Source organism: Herpailurus yagouaroundi, unplaced genomic scaffold (assembly GCF_014898765.1).
Source record: "Herpailurus yagouaroundi ecotype Mexico unplaced genomic scaffold, PumYag 185, whole genome shotgun sequence".
Classification (NCBI taxonomy): domain Eukaryota; kingdom Metazoa; phylum Chordata; class Mammalia; order Carnivora; family Felidae; genus Herpailurus; species Herpailurus yagouaroundi.
In genome coordinates, this window is record NW_024412416.1 from 26,503,358 (window position 1) to 26,525,399 (window position 22,042).

The 22,042-nt window shown below is 39.1% G+C and overlaps 1 protein-coding gene across 4 annotated transcripts in view; it reads left to right on the top strand.

The window, feature by feature from the left end:
- The window catches only part of GABRG3 (gamma-aminobutyric acid type A receptor subunit gamma3), a 717,311-nt gene that overhangs the window by 38,033 nt on the left and 657,236 nt on the right, over positions 1 to 22,042 (top strand). For all 4 annotated transcript variants that reach the window (XM_040493887.1, XM_040493886.1, XM_040493888.1 and 1 more), the window contains exon 3: positions 19,261 to 19,328. In XM_040493887.1, coding sequence (XP_040349821.1) covers positions 19,261 to 19,328 — 68 coding nt within the window. The remainder of the gene's footprint in view (positions 1 to 19,260; positions 19,329 to 22,042) is intronic.

Consider the following 22,042-nt stretch of genomic DNA (forward strand, 5'->3'; position numbering starts at 1 on the left):
AGTTAATTTTTGTGAATGGTGTGAGAAAGTGGTCTAGTTTCAACCTTCTGCATGTTGCTGTCCAGTTCTCCCAGCACCATTTGTTAAAGAGACTGTCTTTTTTCCATTGGATGTTCTTTCCTGCTTTGTCAAAGATGAGTTGGCCATACGCTTGTGGGTGTAGTTCTGGGGTTTCTATTCTATTCCATGGGTCTATGTGTCTGTTTTTGTGCCAATACCATGCTGTCTTGATGATGACAGCTTTGTAGTAGAGACTAAAGTCTGGGATTGTGATGCCTCCTGCTTTGGTCTTCTTCTTCAAAATTTCTTTGGCTATTCGGGGCCTTTTGTGGTTCCATATGAATTTTAGGATTCCTTGTTCTAGTTTCGAGAAGAATGCGGGTGCAATTTTGATTGGGATTGCATTGAATGTGTAGATAGCTTTGGGTAGTGTTGACATTTTGACAATATTTATTCTTCCAATCCATGAGCAGGGAATGTCTTTCCATTTCTTTATATCTTCTTCAATTACCTTCATAAGCTTTCTATAGTTTTCAGCATACAGATCTTTTACATCTTTGGTTAGATTTATTCCTAGGTATTTTATGCTTCTTGGTGCAATTGTGAATGGGATCAGTTTCTTTATTTGTCTTTCTCTTGCTTCATTGTTATTGTATAAGAATGCAACTGATTTCTGTACATTGATTTTGTATCCTGCAACTTTGCTGAATTCATGTATCAGTTCTAGCAGACTTTTGGTGGAGTCTATCGGATTTTGCATGTATAATAGCATGTCATCTGCAGAAAGCGAAAGCTTGACTTCATCTTTGCCAATTTTGATGCCTTTGATTTCCTTTTGTTGTCTGATTGCTGATGCTAGAACTTCCAACACTATGTTAAACAACAACGGTGAGAGTGGGCATCCCTGTCGTGTTCTTGATCTCAGGGAAAAAGCTCTCAGTTTTTCCCCGTTGAGGATGATGTTAGCTGTGGGCTTTTCATAAATGGCTTTTATGATGTTTAAGTATGTTCCTTCTATCCCGACTTTCTCAAGGGTTTTTATTAAGAAAGGGTGCTGGATTTTGTCAAAGGCCTTTTCTGCATCGATTGACACGATCATATGGTTCTTATCTTTTCTTTTATTAATGTGATGCATCACGTTGACTGATTTGCGAATGTTGAACCAGCCCTGCATCCGAGGAATGAATCCCACTTGATAATGGTGAATAATTCTTTTTATATGCTGTTGAATTCGATTTGCTAGTATCTTATTGAGAATTTTTGCATCCATATTCATCAGGGATATCGGCCTGTAGTTCTCTTTTTTTACTGGGTCTCTGGTTTAGGAATGAAAGTAATACTGGCTTCATAGAATGAGTCTGGAAGTTTTCCTTCCCTTTCTATTTCTTGGAATAGCTTGAGAAGGATAGGTATTATCTCGGCTTTAAACATCTGGTACAACTCCCCTGGGAAGCCCTCTGGTCCTTGACTCTTATTTGTTGGGAGATTTTTGATAACCGATTCAATTTCTTCACTGGTTATGGGTCTCTTGAAGCTTTCTATTTCCTCCTGATTGAGTTTTGGAAGAGTGTGGGTGTTTAGGAATTTGTCCATTTCTTCCAGGTTGTCCAATTTGTTGGCATATAATTTTTCATAGTATTCCCTGATAATTGTTTGTATCTCTGAGGGATTGGTTGTAATAATTCCATTTTCATTCATGATTTTATCTATTTGGGTTATCTCCCTTTTCTTTTTGAGAAACCTGGCTAGAGGTTTGTCAATTTTGTTTATTTTTTCAAAAAACCAACTGTTGGTTTCATTGATCTGCTCTACAGTTTTTTTAGATTCTATATTGTTTATTTCTGCTCTGATCTTTATTATTTCTCTTCTTCTGCTGGTTTTCGGCTTCCATTGCTGTTCTGCTTCTAATTTCCTTTAGGTGTGCTGTTAGATTTTGTATTTGGGATTTTTCTTGTTTCTTGATATAGGCCTGGATTGCAATGTATTTTCCTCTCAGGACTGCCTTCGCTGCATCCCTAAGCATTTGGATTGTTGTATTTTCATTTTCATTTGTTTCCATATATTTTTTAATTTCTTCTCTAATTGCCTGGTTGTGCCATTCATTCTTTAGTAGGGTGTTCTTTAACCTCTATGCTTTTGGAGGTTTTCCAGATTTTTTCCTGTGGTTGATTTCAAGCTTCATAGCATTGAGGTCTGAAAGTGTGATTGGTATGATCTCAATTCTTGTATACTTATGAAGGGGTGTTTTGTAACCCAGTATGTGATCTATCTTGGAGAAGGTTCCATATGCACTCAAGAAGAAAGTATATTCTTTTGCTTTGGGATGCAGAATTTTAAATATATCTGTGAAGTCCATCTGATCCAATGTATCATTCAGGGCCCTTGTTTCTTTATTGACCGTGTGTCTAGATGATCTATCCATTGTTGTAAGTGGAGTGTTAAAGTCCCCTGCAATTACCACATTCTTATCAATAAGGTTGCTTATGTTTGTGAGTAATTGTTTTATATATTCGGGGAATCCTGTATTCAGCACATAGACATTTATAATTGTTAGCTCTTCCTGATGGATAGACCCTATAATTATTATATAATGCCCTTCTTCATCTCTTGTTATAGCCTTTAATTTAAAGTCTAGTTTGTCTGATATAAGTATGGCTACTCCAGCTTTCCTTTGACTTCCAGTAGCATGATAAATAGTTCTCCGTCCCCTCACTTTCAATCTGAAGTTGTCCTCAGGTCTAAAATGAGTCTCTTGTAGACAGCAAATAGGTGGGTCTTGGTTTTTTATCCATTCTGATACCGTATGTCTTTTGGTTGGCGCATTTAGTCCATTTACGTTCAGTGTTATTATGGAAAGATATGGGTTTAGAGTCATTGTGATGTCTGTAGGTTTCATGCTTATAGCGATGTCTCTGGAACTTTGTCTCACAAGATCTCCCTTAGGATCCTTGTAGGGCTTGTTTAGTGGTGATGAATTCCTTCAGTTTTTGTTTGGGAAGACCTTTATCTCTCCTTCTATTCTAAATGACAGACTTGCTGGATAAAGGATTCTTGGCTGCATATTTTTTTCTGTTCATCACATGGAAGATTTCCTGCCATTCCCTTCTGGCCTGCCAAGTTTCAGTAGAGAGAAGGTCACGAGTCTTATAGGTCTCCCTTTATATGTTAGAGCACGTTTATCCCTAGCTGCTTTCAGAATTTTCTCTTTATCCTTGTATTTTGCCAGTTTCACTATGATATGTTGTGCAGAAGATCGATTCAAGTTATGTCTAAAGGGAGTTCTCTGTGCCTCTTGGATTTCAATGCCTCTTTCCTTCCCCAGATCAGGGAAGTTCTCAGCTATGATTTCTTCAAGTGCACCTTCAGCACCTTTCCCTGTCTCTTCCTCCTCTGGAATACCAATTATGCGTAGATTATTTCTCTTTAGTGTTTCACTTAGTTCTCTAATTTTCCCCTCATACTCCTGGATTTTTTTATCTCTCTTTTTCTCAGCTTTCTCTTTTTCCATAATTTTATCTTCTATTTCACCTATTGTCTCCTCTGCCTCTTCAATCCGAGCCATGGTCATTTCCATTTTATTTTGCAGCTCGTTTACAGCATTTTTTAGCTCCTCCTGACTGTTCCTTAGTCCCTTGATCTTTGTAGCAATAGATTCTCTGCTGTGCTCTATACTGTTTTCAAGCCCAGCGATTAATTTTATGACTATTATTCTAAATTCACTTTCTGTTATATTGTTTAAATCCTTTTTGATCAGTTCGTTAGCTGTTGTTATTTCCTGGAGATTCTTTTGAGAGGAATTCTTGCGTTTCATCATTTAGGATATTCCTTGGAGTGGTGGGGAACTGCAGGGTACTTCCCCTGTGCTGTCTTGAATAACTTGCGTTGGTGGGTGAGGCGGCAGTCAGACCTGATGTCTGCCCCCAGCCCACCACTGGGGCCACAGTCAGACTGGTGTGTACCTTCTCTTCCCCTCTTCTAGGGGCAGGATTCACTGTGGGGTGGCGTGGCCTTTCTGGGCTACTTGCACACTTTCAGGCTTGTGGTGCTGGGGATCTGGCGTATTAGCTGGGGTGGATTGGCAAGGTGAACTGGGGCAGGAGGGGCAAGCCCAGCTCGCTCATCTTTCTGTGATTTGCTTCTGGAGGGGCCCTGCGGCAGCGGGAGGGAGTCAGACCTGCTGCCGGAGGGATGGATCCGCAGAAGCACAGCGCTGGGTGTTTGCAAGTTGCAAGCAAGTTCCCTGGCAGGAACTGGTTCCCTTTGGGATTTTGTCTGGGGTATGGGCAAGGGAGATGGCGCTGGTGAGTGCCTTTGTTCCCTGCCAAACTGAACTCTGTCGTCCAGGGCTCAACAACTCTCCCTCCGTTGTCCTCCATCCTTCCTGCTCTCTGAGCAGAGCTGTTAACTTATGACCTCCCAGATGTTAAGTCCCGGTTGCTGTCAGAACACACTCAGTCTGGCCCCTCCGCTTTTGCAAGCCAGACTCCGGGTCTCTGCTTGGCTGGCGGGCTGCCCCTCCACCCTGGCTCCCTCCCGCCAGTCTGTGTAGCGCGCGCCTCTCCGCCCTTCCTACCCTCTTCCGTGGGCCTCTCGTCTGCACTTGGCTCCAGAAAATCCATTCTGCTAGCCTTCTGGTGGTTTTCTGGGTTATTTAGGCAGGTGTAGGTGGAATCTAAGTGATCAGCAGGACGCACCAGTGAGCCCAGCGTCCTCCTACACCACCATCTTCCTTTATCGACCTGTCTTTGCATGTTTTATGTAGCTTATTATGTTTCCTGCACTTGAGAGTACTGCTATATTAAAAAGGAGTCTGGGGCGCCTGGGTGGCTCAGTCAGTTGAATCTGACTTCGGCTCAGGTCATGATCTTGTACTCTGTGAGTTTGAGCCCCATGTTGGGGTCTGTGCTGACAGCTCAGAGCCTGGAGCCTGCTTCAGATTCTGTGTCTCCTTCTCTCTCTGCCCCTCTGCATCTCATGCTCTCTCTCGTGCTCTCTCTCTCTCTCAAAAATAAATAAATATTAAAATATTAAAAGAAAAAAAAAAGGAGTCTTACACTGTTCATGTCCTGACACTTCAGAAGTGTTTTTGGTGTATGCTGTGTGCAATCAGCTGTTGTGTTTTGGCTGCTGTCAGTCCTCTGCAGAGCTCCTCCTTGTCTGAAGTGGGGACCTTTAAATAGGTGTGCTTTGATTTGCTTGTTGAAGTAAGTCTGGAAAAAAAAGGGGAAAAACCAGATCCCACGCCCCCCCAAAAAAAAAAAATAATAAAGGAAAGGGAACAAAAAAACCCAGAGAAACAAAAACTATCAGGTTGATTCCTAAGGAAAAACAAAAAGGAAAAAGAAAATGAAGAAAAGGAAAAAATACGTAAAAACAAAGAATAAAACAGCCCGATCTAAAGAAAAGATGAAACGAAATAAATAAAACAAACAACAAACTATGAGCCTGATTCCATAAGAAACACAGAAAGAAAAAAACAAACAAACAAACAAATAAAGTAAGCCTGGTCCTATTTCCACCAGAACTACATGTGAGTCTTTAAAGCGCTGGAGTTTCAGAACACTTGGTGCAAGCACAGGGCTGCCTATGCTGGTCTTCCTGAGTAGCAGCCTGCTTCCCTTGCTCAGTCAGTCTTGCTTCAGTAAATACATAGTTTGGGGGAAGGGGGCAGGTGGAAGGTTTGGTGCAAGCATCTCCACTGGTGGCTGCTGTGCTGCTCTCTGAAGTCCATGGCATTTGTGTCAGGGCATAAATAGCATCATCCCAATCTCTTGTCCCCAGAAGGGGATCTCACACTCCCCACTGTTCAAGCAGCCTTCACAGAATAGCAAGGGCAGTTAGCTTACTCTGTGCCACAACTTTCCTGTGTTTTTTTCTTTGGTGCATGGCTGGAATTAAAAATAAGATGTCTTAAAGGACCAGGCACTATGTGTATCTGTATCCCCCTCCTCTAGATTAAAGCCTCTCCATGCCATGTCTGAAGTCCTTTGTTCCTGAAAAACAGTAGCCATGCCTGCAAAGTGCACAGAATCTATGGTGTAGCACTGCTAAAAGCAGCAAATGTTATATTTGCTCTGGGTGCACCTTCGTCCCCTTCTAATGAAAGGCTTTTGCTGACACCTTCAGGGTCTTTTGCCTTTGGGGAGGCAAAATGCCCTCTTTCAAAAGTAGTACAGGAAGGGCAATGTTCTTTCTGAGTGTGCCCCAGAGATCCCTACACCATGCTATGTACTCCAGGTCCAGCTCTTTCCTCCCTAGGAGTGCATGCCACAGCTCTGCTCTAGAGAAAATTGCATACTTCCAAAACCTCAGAGTTTGAGCTCCAACTGCTGTTTGAAAAAAAAAAAAAAATCTGCTGCACATAGGTCCCCAATGTGTGGTCCAGAGAAGTTTTCCTCTTATGTGAACCTATGAGGTACTTTCTCAACCCTTCTCTTTTTCTCTCCCTCCTGTCTCTGCACAGAAAGGGCTCCTTCCCCTCTGGGGCACCACCATTTTGCTCTCCCCCAGTTCACTTCCACACACCTCACACCTGCCACCCCTCCCTAGTTTTTCTTTTTCTAGTTCCTTGAGATGAATAATTAGGTTATTCATTTAAAATCTTCCTTTTTTTTTTTTTTAATATAAGTGTTTACCAGTATAAAGTCTCTCCTCAGTACTACTTCCACTGTATCCCATAAGTTTTGGTATGTTGTATTTTTGTTTTCATTTGTTTCCAGATGTTTTTAAATTCCCTGTGATTTCTTCTTTGACCCATTGATTGTTTAAGAGTGAGATGTTTAATTTCCACATATGTGCATATTCTTCTATTTTCCTTCTTATAGTGAATCCTAGTTTCATTCCATTGTAGTCAGAGAAGATAGTGTGTATGTATAATTTCAATCTTCTTAAAATTAAGACTTGTTTTGTGGCCTGCCATGTAGTCTGTCTTGAAGAATATTCTGTAACATTTGAGAGTAATGTGTATTCTGCTGTTGTTGTATGGAGGGTTTTGTATGTAACTGTTAGGTGCAAGTGGTCTATAGTTTTTTCAAATCTAATTCCTTACTGATCTTCTGCCTGGTTGTTTCTATATAAATGAAAGTAGGGTGCTGAATCTTCTACTCATGTGTGGCTGTCTATTTTTTCCTTCAGTTCTGCCAATATTTGCTTTATATACTTGGGAGTTCTAATAATTAGGTGCATATATTTTTATATCTTCCCGGTGAATTGGCACTTTGGTCATTATGTAATGATGTTCTTTGTTTCTTGTGACACGTTTGGTCTTAAAGTTTCTTTCATCTGACATAAACATGGAATACGTTTTTTCATCCTTCACTTTTAGCCTATGTGTGTTCTTAGATCTAGTGTGAGTCTCTTGTAGACAGCAAGTTGGATATTGTTTTTTTAATCATTGAGCCAATCTGTGTTGGTGTCTTTTAATTGAGGCATTTAATCCATTTACTCTTAAAGTAATTGTCAGTATGGAGGGACTTCTATTGCCATTTTAGTGTTTTCTGTATGTCTTGCACCTTTTTGTCCCTCTTTTCCTCCTGCTATATTCTTTCATTATCATTTATTTAGTTTTTGTAGTGACATATTTTGATTCCCTTCTCACTTTCTTTTGTTTATATTCTATAAGATATTTTCTTTGTGGGTACTATTATATTAAACATCATAAAGTTATAATAATCTATGTTAAATTGATAACAACTTCAATTGCATATAAAAATTCTACTTCTTTACATCTCTATACCCCCTGAAAACTTTATGCTTTTTTTAAAATGTTTATTCATTTATTTTTGAGAGAGAGAAAGACAGAGCACGAGCAGGGGAGGAGCAGAGACAGAGAGGGAGACACAGAACCTGAAACAGGCTCCAGGCTCTGAGCTGTCAGCACAGAGCCAGATGGAGAGCCCCAAGTCACAAACAGTGAGATCATGACCTGAGCCAAAGCCAGATGCTCAACCGACTGAGCCACCCAGGCGCCCCAAACTTTGTGCTTTTGGTGACATAAATTACTTCTTTTTATATTGTGTATTCATTAACATAGATTTATAGTGAATTTTTACTTTTTTAAAAAATTCTCTATCATATTTAAAACTGATTTTTATACCTATATTGCAGTACCACAGGTTTCTGTGGCATATCTATATCTATATCTATATCTATATCTATATCCTATCTATCTATATCTATCTATATCATCTATATCTATATCTATATCTATATCTATATCTATATCTATCTATATCTATATGTCTATATATCTGTATGGTTTTGTGTTGCTATTTATTACCTTTTTGCTTTAACCTGAAGGACTGCCTTCAGCATTTTTCTAGGGCAGATCTAGTGATGACAAACTTCCTTAGCTTTTGTTTACCTGGGAGTCTTAATTTATCCTTCATTTTTGAGGGACAGTTTTGCCAGACATAGTATTCTTTTTTTTTTAATATATGAAATTTATTGCCAAATTGGTTTCCATACAACACCCAGTGCTCATCCCAAAAGATGCCCTCTTCAATACCCATCACCCACCCTCCCCTCCCTCCCACCCCCCATCAACCCTCAGTTCTCAGTTTTTAAGAGTCTCTTATGCTTTGGCTCTCTCCCACTCTGACCTCGTTTTTTTTTTTTTTTTTTTTTCCCTTCCCCTCCCCATGGGTTTTGTTAAGTTTCTCAGGTTCCACATAAGAGTGAAAACATGGTATCTGTCTTTCTCTGTATGGCTTATTTCGCTTAGCATCACACTCTCCAGTTCCATCCACGTTGCTACAAAGGGCCATATTTCATTCTTTCTCATTTCCACGTAGTACTCCATTGTGTATATAAACCACAGTTAAGACATAATATTCTTGACTGACAGTTTTATCTTTCAGCTCTTTGAATATATCATCCTTTACCACCTAGCCATCAAAGTTCCTGCTGAGAAATCCAATGATGATCTAATGGGAGCTTCCTTATATGTGATGAGTCACTTTTCTCTTTCTGTTTACAGGATTCTCTCTCTGTGATTTTTGAGTTTGGTAATGATGTGTATCTGTGTAGATCTCTTAAGATTATCCTACTTGGAGTTCCTTAAGCTTCTTGAATTTGTATGTCCATATATCGCCTCCAAATTGGGACATTTTTGGCCATAATGTCTTCAAATACGCTCTGCACTTTTCTTTGTTTCTTCTCCTTCTGGAACTTCCATATGCATACGTTGTTCTGCTTGATGGTATCTCATAAAATCCTTAGGCTATCTTCATTTTTCTTCTTTCTTTTTTTTTTTTTTTTCTTTTTGTCTTCCAGCTTGGTAATTTTACATGTGCTATCTTTGAGAATACTGAGTCTTTCTTCTGGTTGGTCAGGTCTGCTCCTGCATCCCTCAAGTGAAGTTTTTCAATTCAGTTACTATAATTTTCATCCCCAGAATTTGTTTGCTTTTTCTTCATAACTTCTGTATCTTTTTGATATTCTCATTTTGCTCACATACCATTTTTTTAAAATTTTATTTAGTTGTCTATCTGTGCTCTCTTTTCTTTCATTGAACATCCTTATGATGGTTTTTGAATCCTTTGTTTGATTATTAATATATTCCTGTTTCATTTCCTGGAGATTTAATATTTTTCTTTGAACACTGTTTCTCTTGTTATCAATCACTTCTCTCAGTCTTTGTGGTCGGGTTTCATACAAGGAAGACTTTCATCAGTCTTTCTGCCTAGAGATTCTGGCAACTTCTCAAGCCTAGTCTGGGGATACATCCTCCCTGAGATTTTTATTGTAATATAATTGAAGAGGTTTGCCAGTACCACCCGTGAGCCCCCCACCCTCATGCCTCTGTGTCAGACTGTGGTACTGAAGCCTCTCCAGTACTGTAGCAAGCTAAGATACTGGAGCTCTACCTTAATGTCTTTGTGGGGTACTACAGATTTTGCTGATGGACCAAACCATATTGATGGCTCTTGTTCTTAGTAGTCCCCTACCTGGTGTCCACTTCTTGTCAGTGCTTAAATTCAGGCAAGACATAAAACGGGCCCTGGGAAGTTCCCCCAAAAGTCAAAATGTTGAATGTATGTTCCACCCTTCTTTTTCCCTCCCCAGTGAGAAATTGGGAGCTGGGAGGTTTGTCTTATTATTTACTCTCAATGTTAGGGAGAGAGTCTCTAGTGATTGTGTGCCATGAATTTTCCTACTGGACTTCCATGTGGCTGGTTTCAAGTTCACCTGGGGTGCAAGGACCTCTTAACTGGCTTCTGGATTTCTCACAAACGTAGTTGTTAAGTTGGGTTCTTTGTGGGGGTAGGAGGATCTGGGGCTTCCTTATTGTCAGTCTTGCTGTTATCACTCTGTTATGCATTTTTAGGTACAATAAGATCTGTCACATACCATGCCTCCCAATCATTCTCAATCTTCTGACTGTTTAAAGATGCAATGCATTGATTTTTCATATCTGTTATGGGCTAAAATTTCTGTTGGTTAATACAGTTTGATATTCCCAGTCAGGTAGTAGAAAGGACAAGGTGCTATCATGAAGAAAGTTGTTAAAATGTATCTTTCCCGTTATAACCAATTGAGTTCATGCTTGGAAGGAAAACTTGCTTCAAGTACTCAATTACAGATGTAGAAAATGAGCCCCAGAAAATTTAAATTATTTTTACAAGGTCATGTGGCTACTTCTCAGTCAAATTTATAAATTATTAGACTTTGCAGGTGACTTCCTAAGTTCCGTTATTTTTTATTTTAGTTTTGAAAGAGAGAGAGAGAGCAGAGCAAAAGGGGGGCAGAGAATCCCAAGCGGGATCCATTATGTCAGTGCAGAGCCTGACACAGGGTTCGATCTCATGAACATTTGGGATCATGATCTGAACCAAGATCAAGAGGCAGATGCTTAACCAACTGAGCCACCCAGGCACCTCCCTAAATTCCTTTATATTCTTACCACCAGACTCTTTCAAGACATGAAAATGTAGATGCCAGTTTTGATCATCTACCCATTGTTGCTCTGAAGTTGTGGTTCTGAATTTTAATACCAGTACTCTTCATTCTTTTAAGAATATGAATTCACTGTCTACTTTAGTAATGCATTTTTATATGAGTGTATACAAAAGGAGAATCTCACTGTTTGCCTTCTTCCATATTACTTATCAGGTATGACCCAGGTCTGAGGTGATAACTATTTGGTCTTGTTCATTTAACTCTTATTGGCCCACTTGAGATCATATACTTAAACAGTGATAAAGAAAGAAGTAAGCCTTTGGGATTGGCATCCAAAGTTCTGGGATTAGTGGAGATGGTATTAGCTCTAAACCTTATAATGAAAAGTCAGAACCAAGTTAACTGGCCAAGTAAGAACCCTGACAGAGCTGAAATGGGACCCACAATAGTGCTCTCAATTCTCCAATACTAACCTATGCCAAACATTTTTGAGTAGTCTTGACAAAACTGTAACAGTAATTAAATTTGCCCATTCTTTGCACCTGCTCTCCAAATCTCTTCACCATCTCCTCATAACCTAGTATTCTCCCAGCTAGAGAAAAGCATTTGAAAACACATCTCTACTGAGATGGTATAAATCGACATAATATATGCCTCAGAGGTGGTATTTGCATTTTAGGAAGAGCCTGGAAAGGTTATTTGTGATGATGATGATGATAAATGACTGAAGTCATGGTTACCCAGAATTCCTTTAAGCCTCATTACTGAAGTTAAGCCTCTGGGAAGTTGAGGGTGGAACCCTGAGATTTTGTTCCAGTGAGGCTGCAGAATCCTGGATGTCACCTCCTCAGTCATGTTTTAGCTGTCCATCTGTCAGATGGGAATGAGAATATTACATACTGATTAAACGCAAATGCTTATAACAATGTCACTTAATAAACATTAATGCTTTTGTCTGTGGGCATCAGCAGGAAGGGAGGCAGTACTTAAAGGGAAGTCAATGATGGTAGTGGGGGGTTCAGTCGACCTAATAATTGTTTTGCCTAGTGGTACTCTTGTTTCAGGTAAAAGAAGGAGGCAATAAATTAGAGGGGCTGACAGCAGATGAGTCCCCACTTTTTCCCCAAAGGCAGTGAAGATTGTAAGGGAGATTCTCAGCTACTGGAAGAACTGTTCTATTTAAACCTCATGAGCATGAGTTGGTATTACTTACTTCTCTCTCTTTTTTAATTTATTTGCTGATATTTAAATATTTCTGTCAGCATATTTAAGCTTTTCATGAAAAAGTAGAATTTAAGTGAAAAGGGTGACTTTTAGACATAAATATTAGTTGAAAGGCAACAAATGCCAGATTTTAGCATTCTTTTCTGTGTCTAACTCCAAGGACCCCAGGAGCAATAGCAAACATATACTGAGCTCCTACTTTTACTTCACAATAGACTAACCACCTCCACCACGAATTAGGTTCTATCATCAGTTCATCTTGACACATAGTGGGACTGAGGCAGAGAGATGTTAAGATACTTTTCAACATTAAAGAACTGGTAAATGGCAGAGCCACTTTGTACAGCCAGGAAGCATGCTCTACTGGCTGTGTTGCTTTACATAGCACGTTTACTCAGTGTCCTTTGGGGTCTCTATTCCTCCTCCCTCTTGCTCCCAGTCTGGGGCCAGCTCATGAAGGATTGCCTTCTGTGGAGAGCTATAATCACCTGGAGCCTCCCCCCACTCTGCAGTTTCTGTCCCTGTCAACACTTATTGGCCCTATATCCTGTCTCTTCTAATCTGTGTTTCTGTCATTGTCTATTTTCTTTCTTGTTTATGAATGAATATAAATGGTTTCATTTGTTTTCCCAGTGCCATTCTCAGCTTTTTCCTCTACCAGGGAGCTAATAGCTAATATAATTTCTGTTGTGACAGATGCCTATTCCCAGATGCCTATTTCCCTATATCCTTGTCTTGGACAATCTTTTATAAGCTCTTGACTACTTGGTCTTGACTATTGACTAATTGCATCAACCTGTGGTTGTCATCAGGTTCATAATTTAAAAATTACTCTTCCTGTTTCAGTTTTCAATCTGATGTGAACATTTAACATGTAAAATCCATTTAAAATAATAACTTAGGGGCACCTGGGTGGCGCAGTCGGTTAAGCGTCCGACTTCAGCCAGGTCACGATCTCGTGGTCCGTGAGTTCGAGCCCCGCGTTGGGCTCTGGGCTGATGGCTCAGCGCCTGGAGCCTGTTTCCGATTCTGTGTCTCCCTCTCTCTCTGCCCCTCCCCCGTTCATGCTCTGTCTCTCTCTGTCCCAAAAATAAATAAATGTTGAAAAAAAAATTTAAAATAATAACTTAAAACCACAGTTTCAGGTACCATAGTTATCCAGTATTCAATGAGTACCTACTGTGTGCCAGGAACTACAGCAGAAACTGTGGGAAGGGGTGAAGCTGAATCATGTGTGAATCCTTCTCTCCAAGGGCCAGTCCCCAGTGGGCATATTAAGGGATGCTCATGACCTAAGAGTAGCAAGTGGTCTAACAATATGGGGATTCAGAGAAAGGCTATACATCTTTTCCTCTCAGTTACTACATGAAAAAATAATTTTTCCTAGAAGACCCCATGCACTGATTCATAATTTGTATGGAACTATCTTTTATAAGAGATATTAATCAAATGACTCAAGCAAAACCAAATGATTATTATTACTGGTCCTTAGCTTCATTCCTTCTGGGGCTGATTCCCTGTCTTTACCTTCCCCAGAAGAATTGACAACTGACTCACTGAAGGCCCATGAATTCACATTGCACCGAGCATACCTCCTTTGTTTTCACTATAATTTTTTTAACTTTCTTCTCTATTTTTTTTCTAAAGTAAAATAAGCTATCATAATTCTATGGTTTTATAGAGAAACTTTTGGGGGGTTTGAGGAGCCAGCTTGATACACCTTTCCATTTCCTCTTAGGAAAGTTAGGAGAAGAGGTGGAATCAGATCAGCCAGTCTGCCCCTTACTTTGTAAGAGAAGCTCAGAGCTGACCTTATTTTGAGGGATGCTGCATACCTGATTTATTGAATGATATCAGTGCTCACCTCTGGGGGCCCAGGGCCAGAACAGTAACCACCAAATATGTCAAGCAGAAAGATGAAAGATATTTGTTAAGATTTATACATAACTGGGGAGCAGTAAACTGGTGGCAGATTACACAGAAATGTTTTTGTTACCTGTTTTATTCAGGTTTGACATTTTAAACACCTGCTAGGAAGTACCCATTTATGATTCATAAATGAGGCCCCTTAATGGATAATTTTTTTGGAATTTTGGAAGTAAATTTTGATATATTTCTCTTTTCACAAGAGGGCTTTTGTTTAATAGGAATCGTGTACTACATTAGATGTGGTTTTGGATATCAAGGGTCAAAAAAATGGACTCTCTTGCACTGAAGCATAATGTATTTATGCTTCAGAGTTCCGTTTCTGTCCACAATAAACAAGACAAAGAATCTGTTAACCTCCAGGCTGTAAGTAGCATTCTGAAGAACAGAAGTCAGCCATGTGCCTCTAAGTCCATCAACGGACAGACTCACCCTGGCCCTACACTCTTCTTTCCACAAGGTCACTTTGACATGTGCCATTTCTTGCCTGTGCATCTGGGTCATTTCGTCAACTCCTAAGTGATAATTCTTTTTTTTTTTTTTTTAATTTTTTTTAACGTTTATTTATTTTTTTGGGACAGAGAGAGACAGAGCATGAACGGGGGAGGGGCAGAGAGAGAGGGAGACACAGAATCAGAAACAGGGTCCAGGCTCTGAGCCATCAACCCAGAGCCCGACGCGGGGCTCGAACTCACGGACCGCGAGATCGTGACCTGGCTGAAGCCGGACGCTTAACCGACTGCGCCACCCAGGCGCCCCTCCTAAGTGATAATTCTAAGATGCTTGTTTTAGCATGCAGAAGCCCCTGGTAGAGTGGAGAAAAATAAATGAACAAGTATGTTCATTGGTTTTGTGACAGAGGCATGTAAAAGTACAATCTACATTATTGCCCTTTGGGCCATGCAAATCTTTCAAGGTAATAAATGTGGCCGATGCTTGTCAAGGCTTACTCAGTACATCTTTGCCATGTTCATTTATGCTGCACAATTTATGAGTTTGTGATTTGTCTGAAACATACTAATTCCAAATTTTTAGGAAATAATAATATCCAAATTTGTAAGGTGGAATTCAGATGAAGAATTGGAAAGTGAATCCATTTTTGGACAAACTGTATGAGACCCAGTAACATCAGCCCTATTTTATACTCTTTTTCAATAGAATCTGCCCCTTTTCACTCAGAGAATCACCATCGCCCCTCCCCTTTCTCCCCATTTCTGGCTTCTTTACCTCTGTGTAACTGTTCATCCTTCTACCAACTTAGAATGGTTACCAACCATACCAGAGCTTAATGTTTTATTTTTTTTAATTGTGGTAAAATACAGATAACATAAAATTTACTATTTTGACCACTTTTAAGTGTATGTTTAGTGGTCTTGTATACATTCACATTGTTTTGCAGCCATCACTAACGTCTAACTCCAGAATACTTTTCATCTTGCAGGACTGAAACTCTGCTCCCATTAAACACTAACTCCCCATTCCTCCTTCCCCCAGCCCTTAGCAACCACCATTCTGCTTTCTGTCTCGCTGAATTTTATTACTCCAAGTGCCTCATATAATTTGATTTATAAAGTATCTGTCTTTTTTTAAAAAAAATGTTAATTTAATTTTGAGAAAGAGAGAGAAAGAGAGGGAGCAAGCGAATGGGGGAGGGGCAGACAAAGGGAGACACAGAATCCAAAGCAGGGTCCAGGCTCCGAGCTGCCAGCACAGAGCCCAATGAGGGGCTCGAACCCATGAACTGTGAGATCATGACCTGAGTGAAGTTGGGCGCTTGAACAACTGAGCCACCCAGGTGCCCCTAGTCTGTCTTTTTCGACTGGCATATTTCACTTAGCAAAACATCCTCAATGTTCATCCACATGTCATTGTATTGTATATACATATACACATATATATACATATTTTAACTTTCTGAATATTATGATATTTTGATATCTTAAAAAAACCTTTTTTGATTGAAGAGAGACTGCTCTTTTGGGACTAGCCAATTCTTAGAGATAACAAAGGGCCTAGCCAGGAGCATACCTTTGATATGCAAGCTAACCAATCCAGAGCCATACTTCCTCTCTCTGATCCTTACACTGCAGGAAACACTGTTCTTCTGCCTTAATCATCCCAGGACCATTACAGACCACAGGAAGTATTCAAACTAGTCAGTCCTACCTGTTTATCCTGCTCTCTGTGTCTTTCCCTTGGAAACCCTGTTTATGATCATGGCATAAATGTCTTCTCCCTCTACCTTGCCCTATCTTCTGTATCCTGACCACCGTGGTGTCTTTCCCATGTGGTCCTGAAAGGCATATCTCCTGTCTCTAAGACTTGTGAGTATAATAAACTTTGTTATTTGGAACCTCTTCTTTTGTGGCCACACATGGCTGACCATCACATAAAATAATACAAAACAGTCAGAATTTCCTTCCTTTTTAAGGCTGAATAATTTTCCATATGAATATACTACATTTGGTTTATCTATTTATCCCTTCCCAGGTACTTGGGTTGCTTTCACCCATTGGCTTTTGTGAATAATGGTGCTATGAACATGAGTGTACAAATATATGTTTGTTGTTAAATCTTTGGAGAAGTAGAATTGCTGGGTAATGTAATTCTATGTTTATTTATTTATTTTTTTAAGAACTGCCATGCTGTTTTCCACAGTGGCCATATCATTTTGCATCCCCACAATGCACAAGAGTATCTTTTTCTGTATGTGCTTGCCACCACTTATTATATTATTTTTTCAATGTTACCATCATAACGGATGTGAAGTGGTATCTCGTGGTTTTGATTTGCATTTCCCTAAGAACTAATGATGTTGAGCATCTTTCATGTGGTTAATGGCCATTTGTATATCTTTAGAGAAATGTCTAAGTCCTTTGACCATTTTTAAATTAGGTTTTTTGCTTATTTGTTGTTGAGTTATAGGATTTCTTTCTATGTTGTGGACATTAACCAATTATCAGATATATGATTTGCAAATGTTTTCTCTAATTCTCTGGATTGCTTTTACACTCTGTTGACTGTGTCTGATACACAGAAGTTTAATTTTGATGTAGTTTTATTTATTTATTTATTTATTTATTTATTTATTTATTTATTTATTGTTGCCTGTGCTGTTGGTGTCATACCCAAGAAATCATTGTCAACTGCAATGTCATGATCCTTTACCCTTATGTTTTCTTCTAAGAGTTTCATAGTTTTCAGTTTTACCTTTAGGTTTCGATCCATTTTAAGTTAATTTTTGTACATAGTGTAAGGGCTAACATCATTCTCTTTCATGCAGATATCCATTCTACCCAATAACATTTGTTGAAGAGACTTTTTCCCATTTAAATGATCTTGGCGCCCTTGTCAAAGTTCATTTGTCAGGGCCTAATCTTGAGCCTTTGAATTATAAACCTTGAGCCCACCTGTGATCTTTCCCAAGTGCCACTGTCAGAGCCATTTTCTTAAGAAGCTCCTTTTACTTTAGCATGGTACTGCTTTATAAGATCATTTGCTTCCAACAATTTCCCTGTTTTGTGTGCACATGTATGCGACTGTCCGTGTGTGTGTGTGTGTGTGTGTGTGTGTGTGTGTGTGTTTATTCCAAACTGTTATTCCTTGAAACCTTCATTGCACACTTAATACTCATTTGGCACTTCCCACTTCAGGTTGTTAAGACTTTATGTCTGTAGGTCCTTTTTCATGTAATGAGATTAAGAGCTCTGGAAGCCTAAGCTCTAATACCATAAAACAACCAGAAAACTCTCTTGCAAAAAAGTAGGTTCTCAATGGACTGACTTAACACAGGCTTTTGTATGACATCACCAAAGGTTATGCAGTGTCTGGTGGAGACAGACAACTTGCTGAATCCAATGAAGTTGAAGAAAGATGCTACTATTTGTAGTAGTTAACAAATCTCAGTCTAAAATGAAGAACAGTCATTTTATGAAATGTAAACACTACATACATAATATATAGAATAGTGTTGGGTATTTTCCAAAATGCCAACAGCTTTTTGAAGCTAATATGACTTGCTTGTCCTGACAGATGTTAAGAGTGGTTGGTGCGAATTCATAATCATTGTTTTCATTTTCATGGAGGCCCAGAAAACATGGCTTGGGCTACAGACTGCTGGATATGCAATTTAATGAGACTATGAGCTCAGAAGTGCCACTTATAGTTTGAAAAGTAGAGTGAAGAAGTTCATTTGTGAATTATTAGTTATTTAGCAAAACTAAAGGAAGTTTATTGAAATGATTGCAGATACAAACACTTTTGTTTCCATAGAAGCAATTTGTTTCATGTGCAAAGGTTTAGAGTCTTGTTCATGTTCCTCTGGGGCAGAAATATTCTGAAATCGGGGCTGTCATTCCTTTTATCAGTTGCTAAATACTGAGGAAAGAGAACCTCCTTATTTTCAGAGGTCATGAGCTCCTGACTCTTGCAATCTCATTACTGGTCCCTACCAAGGAAAGAGAAATTGTTTTCTTTCAGGAGAAATGAAGCATTTTTACCTCTGATGCACAATGTTGGGTTACAGTCTTTCATCATATCCATTTTATGCCCTCGTAGTTGAAACTGTAATTCCTTGACTTACTAAAGTGTTGTTTTTAAGTTATAAGATTATAAATCTGTGATATGTGTAAATGTCTTTAAGTTCTAACAATAACAATTATCAGTATTCATTATTCTTCCCTGATGCATGTACTCTCCAGATCTTTGCTTTGAGTCACTTTGTTTTAGATCATTAGCTAGGGAGTCAGGTGATGGATAAGGACCGGGAGCCATCCCAGATATGACTCATCACTGGGGTTTTGCTTTATAGGAAACTGACATTAAATTACTTAGGTAGTGTCTTTTGTTTTTATCATTTTATAGTTGTTTTTTTGTTTTTGTTTTTGTTTTTTTGTTTTTTTTTTTGCTGTATAATCAGCTTAACAAATATTGCATAATATCTTTATAATCATCTATTTCTGGCAAATTTCAGTGTATTAAATGTCCTTTTTTCCCAAGAATTTATTAAATACAAGTAAGAATCTCTCATCCTTTGAGAATTTTAAAAAGGAAGACAGGGTTTGAATTGCAACTATAAGGCAAATCCAAAAGAAAATCCACCCTTTCCAACATACCCATGAGGTGTTAGCGCATGAGTCAAAGGAAGTTGAATACTGCTTTCCTCAGTCTCTCTGGCTCAAAGTGTTAACACACATGTATTTTTCTCCACAGTAAAACCGACCGTAATTGACGTTGACATCTATGTTAACAGCATTGGTCCTGTGTCATCAATAAACATGGTAAGAAGCTCTTTTCTGATCTGAGCACCTCCTCATCACTTCTTGCTTACATCCTCATTGTGAGTTTCTGCTCGAGATTTATCATGCAGGTTTAAGCTCACAATTGAATTCTTAAGTCTATAGCACTAATTGATAGTTTAAAAACTGAAAATAATTTTAAAAAGTCAGAGTGGAGTTGATGACCCTAGTAGTGAGACATGGCTCTAGTGTTTAAAAGGTACCTCATTTCCTACCTTGTCCACACATGTATTTATTGCACATAGATTTTCAGATGAGATTATTTGCAGTTATGCAATCATTGATTATATATTATTTCATTAATATTAGGGATGAATATAAATGACAGCTTTTGACTTTTGGTCAGTTTTTCAGGACTTTTAGTGTTTTAGTGTTTTAGTGTTTTAGGACTTTAGTGTTTTGCTTTAGGAAAGCATCTGAGATTATCCAGTGTATACTTTTCTCTTCAGTTTGAACTATGTGGGTAAATAAATTATCTTTTTCTTTTTGGAACAGGAGAAAGTATGAGATCAAGTATGTGATTTCCTTGAGAGGGTATTTTCACAGACTTAGAGGCAAAATGAGCTCCAGAAGTAACTACAATGTGAAAGAAGGCTTTCCCTGTAAAAAAGTGCTTAGCTATGAGGAAAGTGTTGGGATGCTGAAATACATTAGTGTAAAAGTGTCCTGCAAGATGCTACAGGCCGTGGTGTGGCTCCCTAAGTGGTGTGCAGGGTTCCAAGACCACACATTTGCATTTGTGGACCCAGTGATTGCAGGAAATCTTGTATACTGGGGACCTTCTTTGTAATTCAGTGCTCCACACTGGCTCCTGGATTTGGGGGGTGAGGCTTCAGGGTGGGGGGATTGCCAAAATGCTGACTTAGATGCTGTCTTTTCATTGCAATGTTCTGTGGATGGAAATAATCCCTCCAGAATTAGTAGCAAAATCAGTTCTTTTCATTGCCAGATATTAAAAGTGTTCATTTTTTCTCTGATGATATAAAGTTTTCCATGTAGGGGAAAATTATATTTATGGGTGACTCATTTAAAAAATGTGTCATCCATAAATTGGAGATGGGACACTGGCAAAGAGGTGAAGTGAATAAAAGAGAATTCATTTTACACAGCCTATAGGCTACAGATTGTAAAATGTAAATTGTAAATGTAATATTTCCTTTCTTTGATAAATAATTATTTAGTTGACTGCATAAAAAGCATAATAACTTCTTAGTTCATTTGTTTCTTATTCTGGGGTTTTATTTTCTTACATTAGTTCCACATTATTTATCACCCTTATGTCCAACCCTAATTTATGTCTAATACTAAGAAAGAAGTGCCTCCATAGAGATAGAGTTACAAAATTATTTTAGAAACAACTGCTTGCATTTGTATATCTTATGGATTTTCATAAGTTATAACTTTGAGATCTACTTTGTGCTCAGGATTAAGCTTTACTTTTGGAATTGATAGAAATTTCTGCCTGGAAGTCATTGGCTTCACAGGAGGAGCCTAAGTGACAATCACCCACAGAATGCTATAAGGACTCTGCTAACTATAGGCAACCTCTTGGGAAAGCTGGCGGCCTTTGGAATAGATTTCTCTGATGAGGTCTCAATCTGAAACTTGATCGATAGACAGAGATTTGCCAAGTGGAATAGAATGGGGAGGTCCTCAGTAAAAGTCAGGAAGACGGGTGTGTGACCCGATTGGGGAATGAGGGGCTGGCATGTTATTTGAATGCCAAGGGAGCAGGGTGTGGGTAGGCAGCACCTTGGACCTACCTGGGACTGCGGCCCTGGAGCCTTTCTGAAGAGCTGGGCTTCATCCTTAGGTTTTCCTCAGATGGACGTTGGCATTTGGGAAGTGTGCAGACCCACTTTCATCTAAGTTATGTGTGGGTCATAATTCATGAGATTAGTTCATACCCAGCAATATGTCTAGTCAGACCCCTTTTCTCCCTTTTAAAGAGAGACAGAGAGGAGTGCTTGGGTGGCTCAGTCAGTTAAGCGTCTGACTCTTGATTTCAGCTCAGGTCATGACCTTATGGTTGTGAGATTCTCTCTTCTCTCTCTCTCCCTCTGCTCCTTTCTCTCTCTCTCTCTCTCTCTCTGTCTCTCCGTCAAATAAATAAATAAATAAATAATAAAAAAGAATTATCTTTAAAAATGAGAGAGAGAGAGAGAGAGAAAGTACATGGCATAGAAATGACAATGATTTAAATCATTATTTAAAATAATTTACTCTGACCCCGTCATCAAGGTGGGGGGAATGATCTTAACATGGTCTGAGGTGTTGTAAGATCTCCATCATCTGAGAAAAATAATGAGCATTAAAATAATATACATCCTGTGGCAGACAAACCAAAATACTGGTGTTAGATTTTTTTAACATTTACTTTTGAGAGACAGAGAGAGGCAGGGCATGAAGAGGGGAGGGAGAGAGAGAGAGAGAGAGAGAGAGAGAGAGAGACAGAGAGACAGAATCTGAAGCAGGCTCCAGGCTTTGAGCTGTTTGTTAGCACAGAGCCTGATGTGGGCCTCAAACCCACAAACTGCGAAACCATGACCTCAGCTGAAGGTGGACACTCAACCGACTGAGCCACACAGGCACCCACCAGTGAGGAGATTGAGTAAAAAACTTTTCCAGTTAACCCCCCCCCCACCTTAAAAGATGTCCTGAATACTTTGAAAATTCATTGGTCCATTTTTTTTTTT